General features: G+C 44.2%; 1 protein-coding gene across 4 annotated transcripts in view; it reads right to left on the bottom strand.

Annotated features, from left to right (window-relative positions):
• Window positions 1-19,118, bottom strand: part of LOC143357013 (uncharacterized) — a 410,515-nt gene extending 391,397 nt beyond the window's left edge. For 2 of the 4 annotated variants that reach the window (XR_013082750.1, XM_076793138.1), the window contains exon 1: window positions 17,593-17,872. Coding sequence is in view for 3 of the 4 variants with exons in the window: in XM_076793138.1 (XP_076649253.1) it covers window positions 17,593-17,664 (72 nt within the window). In the remaining variant the exon portion in view is untranslated. Of the gene's footprint in view, window positions 1-17,592; window positions 17,873-18,169 lie in introns of those variants that run through there. The other 2 variants (XM_076793133.1, XM_076793135.1) reach the window with 2 other exon arrangements.
• Between the last annotated feature and the right edge of the window lie 3,655 nt (window positions 19,119-22,773).

Genomic DNA, 22,773 nt, shown 5'->3' with positions numbered 1-22,773 from the left:
ACGCAGTCATTTTTCCCATATAAAAACTGGAAGGCGTGAAGCTTATCCTGCTTTCTGATCATTTCCCCGGTAATTTCAGGAAGCTACGTACCTTTTTCTGAATAAATCTCGATTGTACATTGTTGTGTGCAGAACAAGAAACAGTTTTAAAGATAATGGGATTGTCTTACATTCTGCACGGTGCATGGGGACTGTAGAAAATTGTGGAAACTTTGAAAAATCTTTGCATTCGAAATCTAGATTGCGGATCTTTATGCAAATTTTTAGTTCCATCAATTATTACATAAATTTTGAAGAGGGGAAATAGTTTTGGCATCGTTACAAAATTCCCGGAGAAAGTATCTATTAAACCACAAACCACAATGCAATGAAGAAGAATTTTAAATAATTTATAAAAATAGAGAGAAGATTGAAAGAAATTAAAATGAACACTGAGAAAATATTACCCTTAGTCTGCATAATTGAAAAAATAGAAAAACTGGAGTCTGAAGCAGAAACTCGACTAATGAATTCTTTAAGAGATTTCAAAATGTGAGAAATTTTTGAGATACAAAGAGAAGGCTTGCTAAATTTTCTACAGATTGTTACAAATATTGCGTGCAATTTCTCTCCGTTGATTGGATTTTTGGCAGAGCAGATTAATCGAGCGTCTTAATGAGCGCCGATAAAAATTACCTGTGAAATTGATCGCGATTGCATTTCGCCCGGAGTCGTGCACCTTTATACCTTTGAAATCAACCGGAAAGATGACGAGGTGCTTGTAATAGATAGAAAGAGAGGGAGAGAGGGAGAGGCAGAGGGAGAGGGAGAGAGAAGGAGGAAGAAGGAGAGGCAGAGTGCGCATTACGCTGACGCAAATCAATTGCGAAAGAAGCTTCCTCGCCTCATTAGGATCCTCCACGCAATCAGACGCGCGGCCACAATAGCACGTGCACCGGGGACCGTTCATGCTTGCTGCTTGAAAGAGGCTGCCACGCCATCGACTGCTGCCAATAATAATATCGCGTCTTCGCGGAACAGCCACAGTTCGCTCTAACACGAGAAAATGGCAATTTTCATTCGTGGCAAGAAAACCTCGACACCGAATACTAAATTCGAATATTTTCATTAAAAAAAATCATTTCAGTTACCTCATTTTCTCTTTTGTCTTCGTGAAAATTTAATTTCTTAATGCTAAACTTCCACTACAATTTAATAAATATTTTTTACTTTAAACTCCTTTTTTAATTCTGCTCACTTCTTTTAAATCGAATTAAAATAGTATTTCAAGATTGCAATATGCAGGAGCTGAACAGAAACGTTCTTTTAATAACAATTTCAGTATGTTTAGAATAGCAATATAATAATATTTTTAAATTCCTGCTACTGTTCTAAATCTCATTTCCTCATATTAATCATAAATACATAAAATCCAACTATTATACTAAACGTAGGCGTGGAATAAATATGCATTTTTCTTTTTCTCGTAGATAATTACTAGCTGTAAAAACCTTCTCTGAAAGAAATGATTAGGTAAGGATCCAACTTTTTCACTTTTTTGTGTCTTGAACGCTCTAACGATGATTTCACTAATGTGTCGAAAAAATTGATTTGCAAGTCAAGATTCGGAATCGTGTCACGAGTCACCTGACAAGACAACGTGTTAACAAACAGCGCTAAAGACCGTGCTCTCCGGTGATCACTCGCGAAATACATTAATTATGGTTTTAATGATCCACGACAATGAATCTGGGTCTTCGAAACCAGACCTATTCTGTCATGCGCTGCGTTCATTAGTTAGAAATAAATTAGTCGTCATACGAGGGAGATTATAATACCGCTTTCAGAAAGTTATCCAACACACTGACCTTCTTTCTTATTGTGTCTGACGATCCCTAATTGTTTATTTTGTACAAATAATTTCGGTGTCGCAGGTGAGATTGAATGAAATTGCCACAGAGTTATACAACACACTGACCCACTTTCTTGTTACGTCTGATGATACGGTCCACAATTGTTTATTTATATGGACATAATCTTATTAGAAAGCGTTCTTTGTTTGCGCAGGAGTCGTTTTGCTAAACCGGGGCGTCCTTAACTAACGCAATTAATGAGGACTCCTATGATCTGGACAATATCACTATTTAGCAAAACTAATTAATTAAATGTTAACCGAGTATAAACTGAAAATTTTGACTGCAATTTCATTTGTGCCACATTTTTAAATAGAAAGAGAAATATAGGGTACCGCAAATTTGAATACAAATGGAGCGAAGGAATAAGTGCAACTTCAAATTAAAATTTTTATGAAAATTGGATTGTTTACAAATTAGGTTATTTTCTCTGCGCAAGCCCTACAGTTTCCTTTTTCGTCCGGTTTTAAACACTTGTTCAGGGATGGATGCGAGGGCGACGGTTCAAAAATCCCGCAAAATCGATCGGTGTCGATTAATCCGCGATCGGAAGCACAGGTGAAAGTTCCACTCCGCGATCTGAGCGCTCAATTACATGTCCGCCTTATCTGCCGCGATATTTACATAAGAAATTGATACCTGCGGCCCGTTTTCCGCGTGCAGCCCCGCGGATCGGCCACTTTGTCCCCCACGCGCTTTAATCGTCGTGTAATTACACGGGCCTCGTTGACGAGCCTGTTATTAACGAACATTAATTGACCGGGCAGAGGAGGAACCGTTCCCGGTGCTTTGAATCGGTGAGAAAAGATGCTCTCCCCGCGTTCATCTTGGAAAAAAGAAAAACGCTGTTTCCTTAACGGTAGAACGGATCGGGAACAAAAAGTCCTGGCAAGAAGCTATCCTCGCGGATCAATGCTTGTAATTAATCGAGCAAACGGTTCGGAGAAACGAGAATATAATTTACACACCGAGAAACAAAATGACCGGCGGAAAAGTTCCGAGAAAAAAGTTGCATTTAGTAATAAAATTTTTGTAATCTGATTGATGGGCTCTGAGCGAACTTCACAATCGGGAACCTATCTGCATTCGCGTATATTTGTATTCTTTGCACTTGTAATATTCGTTTTAATCATTCTTGGGAGCAATCAGATCGGTTATTATATTTCGTTCAGAAATAACCCGGTTCCGATTAAATCTGCCTCATTAATTTTAACCTTATTAGTGTGCAATAAAAACATTTATTTTATGGATAAACGTTGGGTTGACCACAATCCTGTATATATGGAGCATTAAAAATTATTATAAATTATGTTTTCTGCCTCTATAGAATGTCCACTATTAATTTCATTTAATTTTACAAGCAAAGAAATAATTTCTTTTATATGGCAAGAACCAGTGCAAAAATTTTAGCTATTTAAAAAATCGTTGCAGATCGTTGACACGTACCGATCGTCGCAAACGAGTCGTAGGTCGATTTATCTGCGTCCTGCGGCAACAATAGCGAATTTTGCGCAACCTATCCCATTTTTCCGATTTCCACAGAGAATGATCCGTCGATAGGCTCATAGCGAGACCGGCAGATCGTTAGAAGTAAATCGTCGGTCGATTTATCAGCGTTTAGGTGCAACAATGGCGCGAAACGGATAATCCAGTCGGGTTTCAGCGTCGATCTATCGGTCTGTATCGCGCTAGATAAATAATTACGTAGGCAAAGTCTTCCTGCCGCGATAAATCTACGAGTCTCGATCCGGGACCGTGTCTGCTTGTTCATTGTGTCGTCGTCGTCGTCGTCGTCGTCGTTGTTGTCGTGCGACAACTCCTCTTCGTCGGCCTGTTCGAGACGGTTTCAGACCGCGTTTCCATGTTTGCGGAAACCGCGATATGCCCGCGCCCAAACAAAAGGCCCCGGGGCGCAGGCCGCTTATTAAAGAAACGAACGATCACCGGCGATAATTCGTAACAATAGGCGAGAAACCCCCATTGTACATTGTTTCCGATATACCCTATCACGTTTATCATCCGATTGATTTAGTGGCCGCGGGAAAACGAGCGCGACCGACCCTGTCGAGACTAAACAAACAAAAAAAAAAAAAAGAAAAGAAGCGCAGCTATCGTCGACGCGGCGCGGCTTGTCTAACGACGAAAAATCAACGACCGGAAGAGCGTGCCGAACGCTCTCCGAAACAATTCGTTGTTTCTGCGGAACACAGTTTCGTGGGGCTTTTGTGTGCTATCTTGCCGGCTAACGAGCCACGATTTATCGCCTTGACCTTAAACCAGACCGCCGCACATAGAGGTTACCCGTTAATTTGCTCCAATTCGCGAAAAATTACATTTCCCGACACTTTATACGTTTGGAAGCCCTATAGTGGAGGAAGGAACAGTCAGCTGGATGGGCCGATTCTATGGGAAAAACTGGACCTAAAATGGAGAATGCACTTTTTTTGTATGGTGGTTTGGTTACGAGGAAATTATGTTTGAAAGTTCAACAGAGATCCAAGAGGTGCGAGAAGTCCAAGAAGTCCAGAAAGTCCAAAATTTCTTAGGAGTCCTTACAATCCAGGGAATCTAAGGAGTGCAAGGAGTCCAAGAAGTCCAGAGAATTTGAGGAGTCCAAGAAGTCCAGAGAATTTGAGGAGTCCAAGGAGTCCAAGGAGTCCAAAATTTCTGAGGAGTCCAAGGGGTCCCAGGAATCCTATGAGTCCTTAGAGTCCAGAGAATCTAAGGAGTCCAAAGAGTCCACGAAGTCCAAAATTTCTAAGAAGTCCATAGAGTCCAAGAAGTCCAAAATTTCTAAGGAGTCCTTAGAGTGCAAGGAGTCCTTAGAGTGCAAGGAATCCGAGGAGTTCAAGAAGTCCTTAGAGTGCAAGGAATCCGAGGAGTTCAAGAAGTCCTTAGAGTCCAGAGAATCTAAGGAGTACAAGAAGTCCAAAATTTCTCAGGGGGCCTTAAAGTCCAAAAAATCTGTGGAGTCCACCGAAAGTCCATAGAGTATACTGAGTCCACAGAGCCCACAGAGTCCACAGAGTCCACAGAGCCCACAGAGTCCACAGGGTCCACAGAGTCCAATGACCCCATAAATTCCAAAGACCACAGACTGAATTCCTCCAGGAAGGGGTCAAAACTCAGAAATATTGCTAGGTCCAAGTGTACTCCAAGGGATCCAGGGGCCCCCAAAATTTCTCAAGCTTGAAAACACCGAAACCCGAACTACTTCGTGAAACCACGTCGCAAAACTCGCTGGAATACCGTCTGAAGCTCATAATTCTCGAACGCAACGAGCACAGGTACCCGTCGTACCGTTACCGGTTTTCCCTAGAAAAATTCCGAACGAAACGAAGAACAGAGCTTCCGTGTCCACCCGATAATTCAATCTCGCGGCGAGATCCTCGTTCAGATATCGAAAAGAATGATCATTAACAGTTGGAGGGGTCCCGGCGCGGCGGCTGTAGGAAGCTAGCGGGGCTCGATGATAATGAAGAATACTTCATAAGCATTTCAGAGGGGCACTTAATTGTCAGTTGATCGCTCGTTGGAAGGGACGAAGAAGAAGAAGAAGAAGAAGAAGAAGAAGGAGAAGAAGAGGAACGTGGAGGACAGAATAGAGGGAAGAGTATCGTACGATGTCTATGGTAAACGGACACCGTATCGCGTTCGAGCGTAGAAAACAGCTCGGGGTGAAGAAGAGGCGCGCGCGCTCTCGCACCGAGATTCGTATCTTTATTTATAATGTTATTAGAGTCCGCGTTCACACGAGTAACTGTACAGAGAGTCGCTGGCATGCGGCGATAAATTGAAACACTTCGTTCCCTTAGTTGGCTTCTGTGTACATAGATCCGGCGACGTGCCGTAGTAAACTATCGGTAGGCTGCGTTCGATTACGATCTTTGTTTCCCCGTGAGACCGGCACCACGCGACGCAGCTCACTCTGTTTTTCGGTGCAAAACTCGTAAACTCCTGGCGGAATGGCGAGGGGAGGGGGGCAGACCGAAGGAAACCGAGGATAGTTAACCTTTAATCGATTGCGCTTCTCCTTCGATGGCCCATTCAATTTCGCGCCGGGACGCACGCGCCGACAAAAATCATAATTTATGCCGTCTGCTGGACAAACCGGGAGCGGTAATGATAAGAGAAGCATGCGGCGCACGTGCTCCGCGAAATCTGCACACGGGATCTCCCATTATCTCGCGAAAGTATTTAATTCCCTCCTGCAAGCGTTCCTAGGCTCCTTTTTCTTCCGAAACTAGCAGCGAAGTTTGTTTGTTGTCAAATAAATGTATGGGATCTGCGGTCAGGTAAATATGGGGTAAGTTGTGTCTTTAGAAAACGTTCCCTAAATGATTCTTTCCTTTTTTGCCGTAACATATTCTAGAAGTTATTTAGGCCTTCAAAATGTGACAAAACTGTGGACCCTTAAAGTTTTAAAATGCCTCGAGTATGATTCAAAAAATGTTCCGACACTCTTTGACCACTGGAGATTACGTTAGGCTTTTTAAATTCTTCGTTCTAGTGTTTCAAAAAATTCTTTGACCCTTCAGACTCCATATGCCTGCATATAACTTAGGCTAGCGTTGCCTGCAGAGGTTCTTGCCCCCGAAGTCAGTGCTTCTAGAATGTGTCAGATTGTTCAGAAGATTCGGAGTAATTGGATTGTTGAAACTGGTTCGTTTCGGCCCGATATGCATCCGGTCTGTCGTCGATCGAGACCCGGTATCGTTCCAATCGAGACCTATATGCGTTGCATCCACCTATATGCGCGAGGACAGTCCATATCTCGCGCATCTAGCCCAGTATTCAGTGTAACTCAATGCATCATAACTTCAGCTAACAACTTCCTGAGCAACAGCAATAAATAATGCCGCGAATGCTTCCTCATTGCTTCACACCGTTCATCGTTTTCCACGCACCGAGTATCATTGTTCCTTCGAGACCAAATTGAGTCCAAATTCGATTTCCACGTGCAAAACGTTTGCGAATCAACGCGGAAAATTAATTTGTACAGCCGACACTCTTCGGCCTGTTCAAATTTCATTTTGCAGCGAAGTAGTTTTTACTTACGGGCGAAGTAGAAACGGTCGAGTTCCGTTAGGCAAGTTATCGGCGATCGTCGGCGTCGAACAGGAAAAATTCTAGTGTTGATTTCACGGGTGTGCGGTTATCGCGATTGTGTAAAACCAACAACGGCGCAACAGAGGAACGGGGTCCCACGCTCTCCTAGCGACAAAATCCATTGTGGGGGAATTAATATTAATCAACATGCGTGTTGGATATGCCGGCGCGGCTTGTATGCAGATGGGCGGCACAACACACGCCCGACAGAAAGTAGTTGTAATTGCGCGGACGCTTTGTGGAGCTCGAAGTATGATCGCACACCAATCAACTCGCGGGACGATAATACTCGGTCATTTCGGAGCGTTCGGGCTGCGGTTGGGTTACTACTCAATTTGTCACCGGCGGAAAAAAATCTCTCTCTCTCGAGAGAGAGAGAGAGAGAGAATCGCCGGCAATAAAAATTAGTCACGCCGAGAAACGTAGGAGACAATCACATTGTCGTTGCGAACCGAGTGATTCAATTCGAGTGGAAATTCTGCGACGGAGGTGCATCAGGTTGCTGCACTGTTTGTGACCGCTGGAAAAGATTCGGAACAAAATTAGACAAAAATCAATCACGCTGGAAAGCATTAAAGCCGTGGAGTGTGCATCAGGTGGTTTGAGAACGTTTCGAAGACGAATTTTGTTTTTGGAAAATCGACGAACAGAAAATTTCTAGAGCGTGTTGTCCGTTTCGTTCTCGAAAAATGGAACGCTGGGTAACATGAATGACCAGCGGTTTGCCGCGAGGCCTAACACGGTTTTACGTATTTCCGCGGTTACGTCGATGATTTCATTAACGGCACACGGCGGAACACCGTAATCGTACCTGAAACAGCCGTTCTATGAATCGCTTTTGCTGCGCGTTTCACACTTCGGCTCAAGAGTAATGATTCCGGACAAACCGATGCGCCGAAAGATTGCAGAATTTCGTTACATAAAATCTACAATATTTTATGAAGATTTCGAACAGAGTAAGTTATTAATTTTAAATCATTCTAGCATGGAAATAAATCGTAAAATAAGAGATTAAACCTTGGAATGTGTACTAAAATATTGTTATCGACCCAATACACATTTCTACTGGTAATTAGAAAATCAGAATAAATTGAGTACCGCCATATTTTACTGACAATATATCTCGATTTCCGCTTTAGAGGACTGGAAGTTTAGTCAGAAACATTGTTTCCCAAAGAGTAAAAATTGTCACAGTGGAGACAAGGAGCGACACGTGGTCGAAATTCACCATGGAATGTAGACATGTGGTGCAACAGCGTTGCGCAAGCAAAGAATAGCGTAGTCTAGACGAGAGATAGAGACAACCCGATAGCGATTCACGATCGAGCTTCCGAGGGAGCCCCGGTATTTTATCTGTGAATCTTCTGTTTACCGAGCTGATTTATTCTTCTCCCTTTATGACCGAATTCATGGTTCGATGCGCCGAGCGAAAGAGGAAACCAAGGGAAGGGAAAGGTAAAACGATTGCTCGTAACTTTCGGTTTACGGAATAATAAAAGATCTCTTTGGTTATTCAGACCATCCTGTTTCATGGAACCCGTTTGATTAAACAATCAGACTTGCCGTTCGTCTCGAAGAATTCAGCGGAAAACGAAAATACACGATTCGAAAGAGTTCCGAACGTGGTCCAAAATGAAATTGAAGCAGAGCTTAATTGCCAGAATAAAAGTCACCTTGTTGTCCGAGAAAAATTCTTTCAGGTCCACTAAAAGCTGAAATTTGTCTAATTGAAAAATTGCAAAATTATTTAAATAATGTCCTGCCTGATCCTTTCGTTCCTACAGCCTAGAATTGACAAAATGCACCGACAAACACGAGCAGCGAAAGAAGCGAGACCATGTTCCCCGTTTCCATATCGTCGAAAACAAACTAACGTCAGTGGCCGAAGTCCTACACAAAGAACGAGATCAAAGGGAACATCTCCTACGCGTTAGGCTCATTATACGGTCGGACATAATATAATTCATCGCGACAAGAACCGAGTTCCTCGGTGTACACGCGAGAGTACGAGAGGCCGCTGCCTGAATGCTCTTTCATTGTACTAATTTAAATTTTTCCGCCTAACGCGGCCAGGGCGAAAAGGAGTCCGGGATGAACCTTTTGTGCGTCGACTGCTAAGCAACTATCATCAATTATCTTCCGACATTGCTGGCCGAGTCAGCTGGCGCATCTCTTCGCCCGGAGTCCTTTGGCAGGAGCGTTCACCTCTCAGAGGGAAGGAGACAGAGGAGGCTAGAGATGGGCTCAAGTTCTTCGCAAGTAGGTTAATTCGATGAATGGCTGCGAACTGTCTTTGTGCATTTTGGTAAGTGAAAATAGACAGCTTCCTCGACACACAGCCGGAGAACGTTCCTGAAATTGGGAATTAATTTTCTAGCATTTCTTTGTTGCCTTTTTCTCGGTTCTCTCTAACATTAAAATTAAATCTGCTTGCTAGTACACCTCGACATTATTTTACTACTGTTTTAAACTATACTAATTTTGCGAACGGGCCAGAGTACTTCAGCAGGCATCTAAAAGAAGTCTCTGGAGCGTTAACTCGGATTCGCGAGCAGATATTGAACTTGATCCCATCAGTAAGCAACGAGCAACGGTGCTCGGTCGCGACACGGGTTCGAGACAATGCCCATTCCTGCCGTGAAATTGTCTTAATTGCGATTAAGGTTTTTGCCAGGCAGGCCGGAAGCAAGTCCCCCAGTGTACACGGTGCCGCTGTTTCGCTAACAATAAGTTTCTCTTGCCACGGGCAGAGACGCGACACGACAGGGAGAGAAAGAGAGAGAGAGAGAGAGAGAGGTGCTCTGTCGCCGATGAAACAAAAGGCCGCGTACCAGATCTACAGCCGGCGACGACAGTCTAGATTCTAGATCGGAATCGAGGCCTCGAGATACATCGTTCACTCCAAAATTGTTCACTCCGGTTCGCCCGTTTCACCGGAGTGAATTGAATCGTTGAAACTCGACGTGCACAAACCAGCCAGCCAGCCCCGGTTCAGAGCACGCCTCCATTATGCCGTAATGGCCGACGGCTAATCGGAGTAATGGATTGTCCTTGGAAAGGAACGGCCACTACGTTCGATTGTCCCTCGCTGCTTTTTCCCGGATTTTCACCCTTCTGCCCGGGTTCACGGGAGACGACAGTCATTTGACTAATGCCGAAGCTCCTCCGCGGTGACCTTGGAACGTCCTTCAACGCGATTCCTTCGTTCCGAGTCCTCCGAATCGCATTTTACGCTTCTAGGGCGAGGGAACCAATCGCTGTGCCTATATTAATTGTACTTATTTCTAAACCAGAAGGATTTTAATGAAAAAAATTTCTCTTACCGTAGTCCTTGGTCTATCCGAGGAAAAACAGTGGAACAAATGCAAAATAGTCAGTAGTGTGGAATGAAAAGTAGTGGAACAACTGGCGTCGACAAAGACGATAAATATCGTGTGACAGGGACACGGACGAAAATTCGACGAGTCTTGCCGGGTTCACTTTCTCCCTTCGTGGATTCCCCTCAAGGTTCCGGGCACGACACAATGACGATACTTAATGGAAGCAACGAGCCATGGCGTCCGATCACGCCGGAACACAGCCGGGTAAATGGTGGTGGGGGAAGGGCACGCGTTTCGTTTTTTCGACGGAATTTGCATAGCGCACCTTTCTCTGGGTCCGCACGAACGTTGCGACTTTGCAAGTCGGCCGACTCGAAGCGAGCTCGATTAATTAGCGGCGAAAGTAAGTGAAATTGCACGCGGCGCATCGCGAGCCCGAGAATCCTTTTGCTCGGATCGAAGCATCCTGCGCCGCCAACGGGCGTCTAAGAATGCATGCTAACCGTTTTTCTTTCTCTGTCTCCCTGTGTGTCTCTCTCTTTCTCTCTCTCTCTCTCTCTCTCTCTCTCTCTCTCTCTCTCTCTCTCTCTCCCTGGTTAATCATAATCGTTCATGTAGGCCGCGAGAAAAATGAAACGAGGAGACGTTTAACCTAAGCTCCCTGCTCCATTTACCGGGTTTCGCTTCCGGATCAAACTTTTTCATTGTCAGCACACTAAACTATGTTCTCACGTGCTGTTCGACATTGTAGAAATTCGAGATTTTCACCCTCGAGTGCCGCAGATTGCTTGTGAAAGCCGCTCTTTATTCATCTGCGGGCGCCATGTTGATAGTAGGCGATTGTCGTGGAAGTTACTCACGCTTTACTGTACAGCGGGATCGAGATTGTTAGGATATTAAGCAGGAACAATTGAATTTGTATCTGCGAAACCCAATTTTCATTCATCTGTATCTCGATTTTGACGGAGAATGATTGTCACGGAAGTCCTATTGTGTTCGAGACTCCTAATTATTAATGAACGGAGCAGGAACAATTGAGTATCAGCAATCTGTGAAACCTTGCTCATGCATAGGCTCAAACTTTGACACGTTGGCTGCCTGTCCAACAGTCTCACAAATTCTATAAAAATAAAGTAGACAATAAAAATCGAGTTGAAGAATGACTCTGAGAATGACTTTGCAGACCGTAATCAAATTCGCTACGTCCGGTGCGTTGCTGTGAAAATCCTTTAACAAACATGGACAATTATCCTGTCTCCCATTTTTGGTAAACATGGCATTCAAACTGTTAATAATTGACTCACAATAGGACATTCTTTGCAGCATCAGTTCTCAGCAACTTCAAAAGAGTACATAAAAAGAGAGAAATTCTACGGCGGTCTCTGTCTCATGCTTCACGAGCCACTGATTGAAAAGCCCAACCATAATCGTCTCTAAACACACGATGTCTTGTTCGCAGAGTTTTTCTCCCATTACTCGTCCTGTTGCTGTGCGCGAGAGTACGATGACTAGTCAGTAGCAGTCACCAAACGGTACTCTCGTAGCTATAAATCAAGATATCGTTGAGCAAAGTATGAGTGGATGGATTTTTCTGGGTGCCGCTTGTTGGGAAAGGTGCTAGAGCAAATTTGCGAGGCTGTATCTCTGCGTCAACACTTGTCATCTCCTTATGGGAGCTTTGTTTTGCTTACAAGCTGTGATATAACCTGCGCGAGATTTATGGGGAGACGTATCTTTACGGCACGAAGTATGAAACGTTCCGGTTCGGACCCTAAATCGCTCCACGAATTTTTGAATCTACAATTATTTATGAGTCCGCATGGTCGTGCATATCATACGCGTCTTTGTAGTTTGAACGGATGATTCTTTTCAAGCTTACGAATTAGCCTATCTCGACCTAGAAAATGTACAGAACAGTGAACAAATTTCTGAGAACTTTTTGGAGCTAGGGAATACTGTTGTGACGCAGCTATTGTCGTCTTTCGAGTTCCCAGCGAGCCTCTAATGGATTATTGCACGAAGTATGATCCGGCGGTTTCGATTGCGGGCTCGATCCCGGCGAAAGGGTTTTCGCAACAGTCTTAAACGAATTAAGAGGACAAACGGCTCGCAATGAGTATGCAAATGCAGGACAGACAATTCAGCCGGGCTCGTTCGTTCAACTGCGAGACTCATCTCACATGGCTGATCCGATCTGCAACGGCCGTGAACGTTCACAATAGCGATTAAAGAGCCATCGATCAATCTGTCCGCCTACATTCGTCCAAAGGAAACATTCTTCTCGGTGTTTCCACATTCGATTCACAAGTGCGCCGATAATGGAACAAATTATTTCAGATAAAACGAAGAGGCTACCGATCGTGGGCGTTATACCGATACCGACGGCCGGCGGCAATTAAATTAGCGCCGAGACGAAACAATTAAATACCCGCGCAGTGAGCGGAGGAGGATCGATTTTACTATCTACCCGGGAGCGAGGATGATAATGCTGAACAACATTGCGATACCGCGGAGGGGAACGTCAATCTACGGTGTTGATAAATCCGCGGTTCAATTGCTACCACGCTTATCTTTTCCTGAAGACGTCGGCGGCCATTGTGTTTCGCTCGTCGAAGATTATGGGCGTATTGTTATTAACTGTGTTCGATTCACGCTCTGAGCATCATAGAAGTATCTGGACTCCTCGGTTTAGTGTCTCTCTTCCTTTAATAATGTTATTGGGTCGACATACTCTGTGATAAAATATATAACTCCTACAATTTTTATTATTTTTACTTGGAAAAAGTCACACACGTGCTTCGAATACCAATAAATACGTATGCAAAATCTCAATGCAAAAGGTTAAACAGCTTTCTTTGAGAAAAATTCCTAACTCATCGGGAGAAGAACCCACCCCTTTCAAGACATATCCTATTAAAAATATATATAACTTATGCAATTTTGATTATTTTTACTTGAAAAAAATCGCACACGTGCTTCGAATACCAATAAATGCGTATGCAAAATCTCAATGCAAAAGGTTAAACAGCTTTCTTTGAGAAAAATTCCTAGCTCATCGGGATAAGAACCCACCCTGTTCAAGACATATCCTATTAAAAAAATATATAACTTATGCAATTTTGATTATTTTTACTTGGAAAAAATCGCACACGTGCTCAGAACACCAATGCATACCTGTGCAAAATCGCGATGCAAAAGGTTCACTAGTTTTTCAGAAAAAAATTCCCAAAAGTTGTGTGACAAAGCCTCGAAAACCAGGACACCTCTTGATAATAGTCGAGTTGAACTTTTGATGTCCGAGCGATCCGAGTTACCCTAATCGTGTCGTCCCGTTCGAATGGAAAATGGGGAGCAGCAAGCCTTGGACCGCCAGTTTTGAGACGTCCGGTGTACGTCACGAGCGACGATCGCGTCGCGAGGCCAATTGGCAAGCGTCTCTGAGGGAGCGCGTGATATTCCCGTGGGCAATTGTTAAGGGCGATAAGGGGCCAGCAGGCAGGGACTACTCCCGCGAAACAACCGGGCAAGGTAGTCGGGCGCGCGGCTCGAAGAAAAACGAAATAGATCAGCGCACGCCCACGCGGTGGTACGATGTCTCCGGGGAGTTCCACGACGGTCGTAACTACGATAAAACGGGGAAACGGTTCCGCGAGAGGATCGAGCCAGAGCAGGAGGACAGACTAGAGGGTGGCCCAGCCGTATTTATCACTCGAAGATCCAGAAGAGCGCACAATGCAACGCCACGGAGACCGAGAGCAGAAAGAGAAAGAGGGAATGGTTCCGACCATCGTGGAACGAGACGCGATGTAGTGCAGGTAGATTTATGGAAGGTGGGAGGCAGGAGGGATAGAGAGAAGGGGAGAGAATGAGGGGTGAGGAGAAGAAAGAGAGAGAGAAAGATGGGGGAGAGAGACTGTGTTTGTGTCGCAGGTCAGCCGTGGTTCACGGTCACGGGGACCAACCGCTGGACTAACCTAACGTAACCTGACTCGGCGACCGCAAACTGAATTGCAGAACCCCCCGAACCCGCCACAGCCCCTGATCCGGCTGTTTCTGACCGCCTACCGCTCCTTTCTTCCCGACTGCTCTCCAACAGTCTCCCTCTGGCTCGTCTACCCTACCTTTCTGACCTCCCACCCTCTCTTAATTTATTAAGAGGATGCTCCTTGCCTTGATACCGTCGAGAAACCCCACCTCCTTTGGCCCAGTGAGGATTTTTATTAGACATTCAGGCTGTTTCGAGTGCTACGACTATTTAGAGAATTTTCTGAAAGCACATTGTTACTGTGTAATTATAATACTGCTCTGACCCCATAGTGTCACTACGAAAGATTAATGTTTAAGTAAAATTACAACTCCAGATTACAATGAACGAATACCTACACCGTCCCAAGTGGAATAGTCCCTTACGACACAGACTCTCTTAGAAACAATTTCTATAATCGTTGTTATTTACTCGCATTAAAGCGCCGTAAAACGCTATCGCTATCGCAGATCGTCCCGCAGACATAGAAATTGCTCTATGCCATAAACAACCAAGCATAGATTGCAAACGAGTTTCATAACGAACAATTGGTAATTTGAAGTCGGCATTGAAGAAAGAACGATCATCCGCGTTGTGCAAAGACTTCTTTCGCAAGGACAACGGAAGATAACTCGTCAATGGGTGAGCGATCATTATTCACTCGAACTGATTTAAATGGCGAAAGTGATTAAGAAACGAGGTCCGTGGAAGGCCCGACAAATGACCGTGCTGTTCCAAGAATTTCATACAAAGAGAAGAGAAACTGCTGCAACAGTCTCGCCGATAGCCTATCACTCGAAACAACAATTCGCTGTTCGCCTAACATTCTGAATTACTTTGTTTAACACTAGATTTACGGGACCCGTCAAAATGACGCATTCTAATATTTTTAATTTAATATTATTAAGATTCTAAGGATGCACACATAAGAAATTATTTAGCAAATTTATTTTTTTAAATATTGCTAAAAATGTGGGTAGCACGTTCTTGTTGTTTTTATGAAGTAATGCAAAATAGTCGCTTTTAGTGCTTCGTAAACCTAGTGTTAAATACGCTCGTACCTTGATCAATCGTTTCCGAAGATTCAGGAAAGAAATTTGATCAACTAATGCTTGAAGATTACAGTGCAAATTTTGTTAGTAAGGACCGTTTCAAAAATATAGTAAAAATTTTTTTGTACGCTAATTGTTGCAGAATGGGGTATCGATCGATCGGTGAACAGGTATCCGAATCGTTCCAGAATGAAACAGAGGTTCGCCTGACCGCGGAATAGATCGTCCGGCAGGCCGATCAAAGTAATCCAACCCGACACGTCGTAAATTGCATTGCACCCTGCCCCACGGTTATATTTCCCTTCCGGTCTGCTGTACGAAATTTATTAGCAGGGTGTGCCTTTGGGTACACAGACCCGGTCATCGGGGAACCTCTTTTCCTTGATTGATTAAACACGCCTCACGGAGGCCTGTCGACGCCGTGTCCGCCAACGAGTCAACCCGTTCACCGGGAAAATTTAATGACAGGATCTATCGACAAATGAGAGCCAACGATACGCATCTAGAAGTGACACGTTAACATTGCTATCACCCACCACGGCAGCCACAAACAAAAATTCATACAGCCTCGCGATTATTTTATGGAGTTATTTATTTTATATGCGAACTTTGACTGGTATTTTTAGGTAACAAAATCATTTTTATTGGAATTTTTCGTATTAGAAAAAGCAGAAAAATCATGCACCTCATGAAGTATGTAAATATCAGATCCTGTACTTTTATCTCGAAAAGTGCATATTTTACGGAGTAATATAACAGAAATATTTATTGACAGAGATTTTTGTCAAACGGCTTGCACACCAGAGAATTTATTGGCTCAATTTTTGTTCGTTCATTCACAGAATTTATCGACTGTGTTTTCACACCCATTCATGAGATTAACCAGCTGGAAAAAGCTGTGGCTCGCACCACTGGCGATAATTTAAACAAATTGTGGTGAAATAAATGAAAGTGTGATCCGCATAAATTAATGAGCTTACCGGGCAAATTACAGGAAAGGAACTCGACCAGTTTGATCAAACGCACCGTGTCGAACAGAGAAGGAGAGATAAATAGAAGGAAAATGCACGCACGTGTTAATCTCGGAAATCTCGGCGGAGCGTGAACGGGAAATGAAGAAGTATAATTTCGATCGACAGTCAACGTGTTAATAACGATACCGGCGAGCGAGTTGCAAAAGAAGAAACGTTTCTCTAACGATAATTGCGTACCGTCTATCGTCGTGGTTCGACGATGAAACGGCTCAAGAAAGAATCCTGCGTGAGGGAATTCAATGAACCGTGCACGCATCCTATCGATCACGATGTATCGATACGAATCGATGGCTGCCGTAGAATCGTGATGAAAAAAGAAAAGAAGCGGTGCACGAGCTGAACGGCAATTATCCAATTACCGTGCTCGCATTAGCCGCGGTTGCAGTCTAATAATTGCATCGCTCGCGGACTTTCTGCGATGGCCGCTCGAATTTCAAAGTTCCCCGCAACACGTATCAAATATTTATGCTTCTAATAAATTGCTACGGGGCTTTTACTGTTTACCATAGTACTGGTTGCATTCGGATTTTCGGATTAAATTTTTATTACAAGAGAATACTTTCTCTCTTATATCCGAGAATTATAAATAATAATTGAGGACTGTTTCTGTGCATTAACTACCTACGGAAGAATCGACAGCGCAAAAAATTCGTACAATGTTCATTGCGAGCGGTTTTCCGGTCGGCGCGTTGCATAATGCATTGAACGGCCAGTGCAATTACAACGATCCTGTGACGCGATCTACGCGTCGAAGTTTGCTAGTAAAATACAACCTCGAGCGTTCGGATTTCACGCATTCAAACTCCACACGCATTTCTATTTTACGCGTTCGAATGTTACGCGTTTAAATTTCACGTGCTGAAATTGCAGGCGTTCAAATTGCGCGAGCTCGAATTTCACGCGCTACAATTCGCCGCGTTTAAAACCGAACGCGTTCGAATTCCACGCGTTTAAAATTGCAGGCGTTAAAATTCCACGCGTTGAAATCGCGAGAGTCCGAATTTGCCCGCGTTCGAATTATGCACGCGCGAATTCCACGCGTTCAAATTGCGCGCGTACGGATTCGACCGCGTTCGAATTAAGCGCGCAGCAAACGGAGACTGCGCACTCGCGTCCGCGAAATCATGGACGCACGAAATTACAAAACTGGAGCACGCTTACCGGCAAATTCCTGAGGCCCAGCCGCACCTTCAAGTACCTCTTCATAAACACTCGCCAGAGCACGTAAGCCATCGCGATTATCCGAGTTTTCCTTCTCTAACGATCCTTCGGGAAACCACTTTACTCACTATACTCCACAATAATCTCACTGTCAACGTTCGTACTCACTGAACACTTAGGGTTACCAGATGCTACGTTACTAAAGAAACCATCTCAAAATACTTTACGATTTGACCTGTTGCTTTAGTCTTTTCCATTTTCTAATATTACATGAAGTATTATTCATGTTGCAAATATTTCTATTTTTACTCTTTACTCTCAGTCCCTTGACTTAAATTTATATAATTACTTTCAGATTAATGTTTATAAATGGAATGTTATATGTTATTGAAATATAAAATTGAAAAATTGAAATGTTTTATGTTATAAAATGAAGATTATTCAACAATAGTCTTTTTTAATAAATCAGCTTTTAGTAAAAGGTCAGGGGTACTACTCTACTCGAACTAAAACCCGACGCGAATGAAAACGGAGTAGAAGAGAGTTTAATAGATAATTAATAATGGAGCTGACGCACCTCAGAAAAAGATCAAATAATCCGAAAGGAGGACATCTGGCAACCCTAAGCGCACTGTCCCTGTCGCCGCGATCGTTCGATTATCGAAATAACACCTCATCTCGATCCCGATCGATTTCGAGCACGCAACGCGCAAGCGCTACCTCGTGGTGTTCAGGCAATATATTGTGTCCCGTGCAGTAAAGTGTCTCCCGCAAATTTAGTAGTCTAGATAATCAATAATGTATTAAAAATCCTCGTTGGTGTTAGAAAAATGGTTGTTACCAAGCGGAACACGTGTCCCGCGCGTGAGTCACAGGAAAACGAATCGATTCCCGCAAGAGAATCGAACAACGATGAAACTTCGCGCAGAGAATTTGAGGGTTAGAATCACCGTTCACTTCGATCGGGACTGTTCCCTGCGATGCCACATTTAACCGAGCACAGGTAGGCACAATATCTGTCAAAAACTTACACGGTAAACAGTATACAACACTTCGAAATCGACCAACGATGATCTGAACGCGTAAGGCTCCGACGGTACACACAATCAACGATCGAGCGAGATTGGCGCGTTAATACGGGAAGATCGTTCGTGCAAAGTCGATGGTTCTCGAATGGACGTGATTCGATCTCCTACATAATTCATTATAATGTCCTGCAGGTAATTGTGTCCCGCCATGCATGCCAGCGATACTATCGCCGCCTAACATCAAGGTTTATTCGATCGATCGAAATCAAAATAAGTCGCGAACACTGTCACGTGTCTGCGGGCCAATTTGAATCGGAGAACGGTGGGTATTCCTCGATGTGCACAAACATTTTCTTCACTGGTACAAATACTAATACGAAACTGTGTGTTTCGCTAGAACCGAGTGTCATGTTTTAATCGACCGAAATGGAACGAGACTGTTGTTGACGTCACGGAACCACGCGAAAAAGCACATTTTGTAGAGCTTGGGAAATGACGATGGACCGTTTGGGATTGTTTGAGACTGTCACAGTGGTGTTGGAGCAGAGATACACGAGGATTTCGAAGGAACGACGCGCGTCGTAACACCCGTGCGCCTGACGGCACTCGCTGCCGAGATATAACTGACACGACACACGCAACTGCCTACTCTCGCGCTCGAACCGTGGAACGACGGAACGGGACGTCCGGAACGCCGGAACTGCGGAACGATATATACCTGGATCGCGTTTCAGCGCGACTTTAGGCGTGCCCGAGCCACCCGACGCGTTAAATGGGATTAAAGGGTGCGCACCCAGGTCTACGTCCCTCGAATCTTCGGTTCACCGAACTTTCACTTCTTACACGCTCCTTTTTCTCTCTCTCTCTCTCTCTCTCTCTCTCTCTCTCTCTCTCTCTCTCTCCGCGTTTAGCTCTCGACCGCCTGGCAATTAAAAAATGCCGGCCGGATTCTTTGGGACCCATTTAACGACTCAGCCGCCGCGGAAATTAATTGAGCGAGCTCGATATTAAATTGGAATTTGAGCTGCAACTCTCGTTTATCGCAGTCAATTTTTAGTTACGTTGTTCCATTTTATCTATCGAATTGGCTTAGCAACCTTTCTTTTTTAATTTAACATGGTCCACTTTTATCCTGCGAAAGTAATACTTTTCTAAGTAAATTTTTATTACTTAGAAAAGTACATTTTTGCTTTGACTTGTAACTTTTCGCAACAGAGATGTACTGCAATATTGATTTAACAAGCGTATTGTTGGTTGAAATGTACTAATCGTCATTTTAACAGAGGACTATTTATCCAGACTATTTATCTGTTAATCCAGCAGTTGGTACGCAACTACAGTTCATTAACCTTGAAACGACCTTGACGACACATCCGTTAAGCACGATTGCACTCTCCACTCACAGTGTATATTCCCCCTAGTTTCTTATATGGCCGATAACAATAAAGATACTTGAGAGAGAGACACCCTCCGCAATTAGGAGCATTTTTCTTATTAGGGCGTACCCATTTATGGGACCAGACGTTTACTAAACGCGTCCGCTGTCGCATCGGTGTTTAGGGGGGCACCGATCTATCGATCCGTAGATAACCTTCCCTACCCTAACGGAAAAAACGTTAAAGCTTCCCGTCACGCGACTATAATATCCGACAGTTGCAGTTCGCACGTAATGGCGTATCGGAATCGTGCATTTTACAATGAATGGCGGTTCAGCGACGCGTTTTTGCCGGTTTACGCGGTAAACATAATACTTCCGTGCAATCTGCTCGACATGGTAATCGTATCTACTTGCATCAACCGTTTTGTTCCTTTGTCGACACCGTTTCCTTTTTCTCATGCGAGTCTGCTATTTTATTTTTAGTCGTCCGAGACCGAACCGATTTTTCTCTGCGTTTTTTGTGGTTTGAGAAATTTCAAAAAATCCTTGGAGACTCTCCCATGCCTTTAGAACGCTGTCCAATTATTTTTATTGCTACCTGTTACACTTTTGGATTTGTACACAACAATTTGTACAACTCGATGTTCGTTTACAATTGTGTCTGAAGTTTTTTGTCTGCACGAATGCCGGTCTTGGAGTGGCTTATGAAACGGTCTGGGTCGTTTTAGACCCGGCGCGCGACGCAGGGTGAATTTCTCACGCGTCGATCTTTGTCCACCGCTGTACGACATCGTAAAACCGGCTGACGTCGATCGGCGAATAAAAAAGGAGCCGAAGAAAAAGAGCGAAACGGAAAAAGCCGTTTAAAGAGCAATATAACACCGGCGATAGTAATGGAGGAGAGAGAGTTAAAGCGAGGCAGCTCGTCTCACGGCGCAGCCAAAACAAACAGAGCTAAACAAGCGGAAGCTTCGATGGCCCAGCCACACACACGCGTGACTCCTCCTGTTTACATTCGCTCGTTTTCGCTCCGATGCTGCCCGCTCCATTTCCATTTTGCTGGGTGCATTATACGGTTGCACCTTGCACAGTGCACGTTGCAAATATGCACACAGACGCGTTGGATTTTAAAACGAATTTTCCTATTCATCCTGCCCTCTGATCTCCTCTTTTGATCCTGTTTATTGGTGTTTTCACTTGCAAGCTACTACCGAGTCTAAAAATTAACACTCCTAATCAAACTCCGTTTATTTTGATCTATCACAGGAGAAATGAATTGCTCATCCAACTAGGTACTTCGGCACTCGTCCCTAAATTTTTTAAAATAATTTTTTCATGCTGTTCGTGCATTGCAAAATGATTCCAAAATTGATAACCCCCAACTAGGTACTTCCCATGATTGCACCGACCGCCATGAATTTCTCCGCGTCGTTATTCTTCATCAACGGCGCAACAAACCCCATCGCTTTTTTCTGGGATCGTGTAATGGAGGACACGTGACCCGAACGAACCGTAAGACGGTTACGTCTATCCTCTATCTCGAGCCAGCTTACATCCGTACCAATTAATTTACCAGTCGATAAAGCATTGCGAGAGCCACTCTCGTTAACGAGGCCTAATCGCCGGCACAATTAGGACGAATAAAACATCCCCGTTATTGGCTATCGCGACTGTTGCCTCGATCCTCGCCAACCTCATCGATCCCCATTGTCTTTCTCCACCGTTTCGACGTTGACACTGTATGCCCCGTGATGCAAATTATACTTGACGTACAATGGGAATGAGCCACAACAGTGTTCGGCTGATCTAGAACGAAAAGCTGAACGTTTAGAAAGCGTTCGTCACATTACGAGTCGCAAACTTTTGTTTTTAACGTTCCAGTAGACTGCCGATGTTTATGCAAAATAGAAATTGTCTGCGTGCGTTGCGAGATACAGGAGCTATATTTATCTAGCTTCTGAATAATTCGAGTTGGTTGAGAATGGTACAACGGTATTTCTTTGGATTAGCTTCTACTGATTCTTATCATAAATGCGGTTATGCTCGTGGATGTACCACGAGGTTAATCGACGAAAACACTGGCAATCGCCAAATCCGAGTGATCCATGTTCGATCGGCCGTGGAGTAATTAGAGTGACATACCGTGCACGATACCAGAATTCCTCGAATGCCACGAGTAATTTGCTTCCCCCTGTTGCGAATTGCAAGCACGGCGGAGACCGACGGAAAAATAAATGGCAAATCGCCCTTGCCAGGCACCGCATAAAGACGGAAGAATGATCCTAGGTGTGTTAGGCGACGGAGCCTGGCCGCCGCCATTTCCTGCTGAATCTTTAATACGTGAACGCCGAGCCCTCGCGTGCCGTGAATTCACTCTCGAAACACGCGTCCCTTCAACTCGGGGTCTTTATCGACCCTTAGGCGTTCTCATTTGTTTAATATTATTATCGCGTTACAGAGAAGGTTATTGCATCCTAAGTGGGTCATCTTGCAGAAACACACGTGGCACTGGAAGCGGAGCTTTGAGAACTGACAACTACGTGGGACCCCTAAACTCTGGCTCCACTCAAGAACCATGTCAAGCCGAATAGGTACCGTCATCCGCAATACGTCCCGAGCCATCGCCTTGTATCGAACGAGAACTGTAGGAAAACTGATGAAATCGGACATTTCTTAAAATGAAGTAAAACGGTTAAAGATTGCTGATCGCAAGACGTGACGCCAAGCTGAAATGGAAGGCGAAAATTGTAGGGAATGTCGCAGCGTCCCCGGCGT

Source organism: Halictus rubicundus, chromosome 9 (assembly GCF_050948215.1).
Source record: "Halictus rubicundus isolate RS-2024b chromosome 9, iyHalRubi1_principal, whole genome shotgun sequence".
Classification (NCBI taxonomy): Eukaryota; Metazoa; Arthropoda; class Insecta; order Hymenoptera; family Halictidae; genus Halictus; species Halictus rubicundus.
The sequence above is the reverse complement of the archived record's forward strand: the minus strand, read 5'-3'. Positions and strand labels throughout refer to the sequence as shown.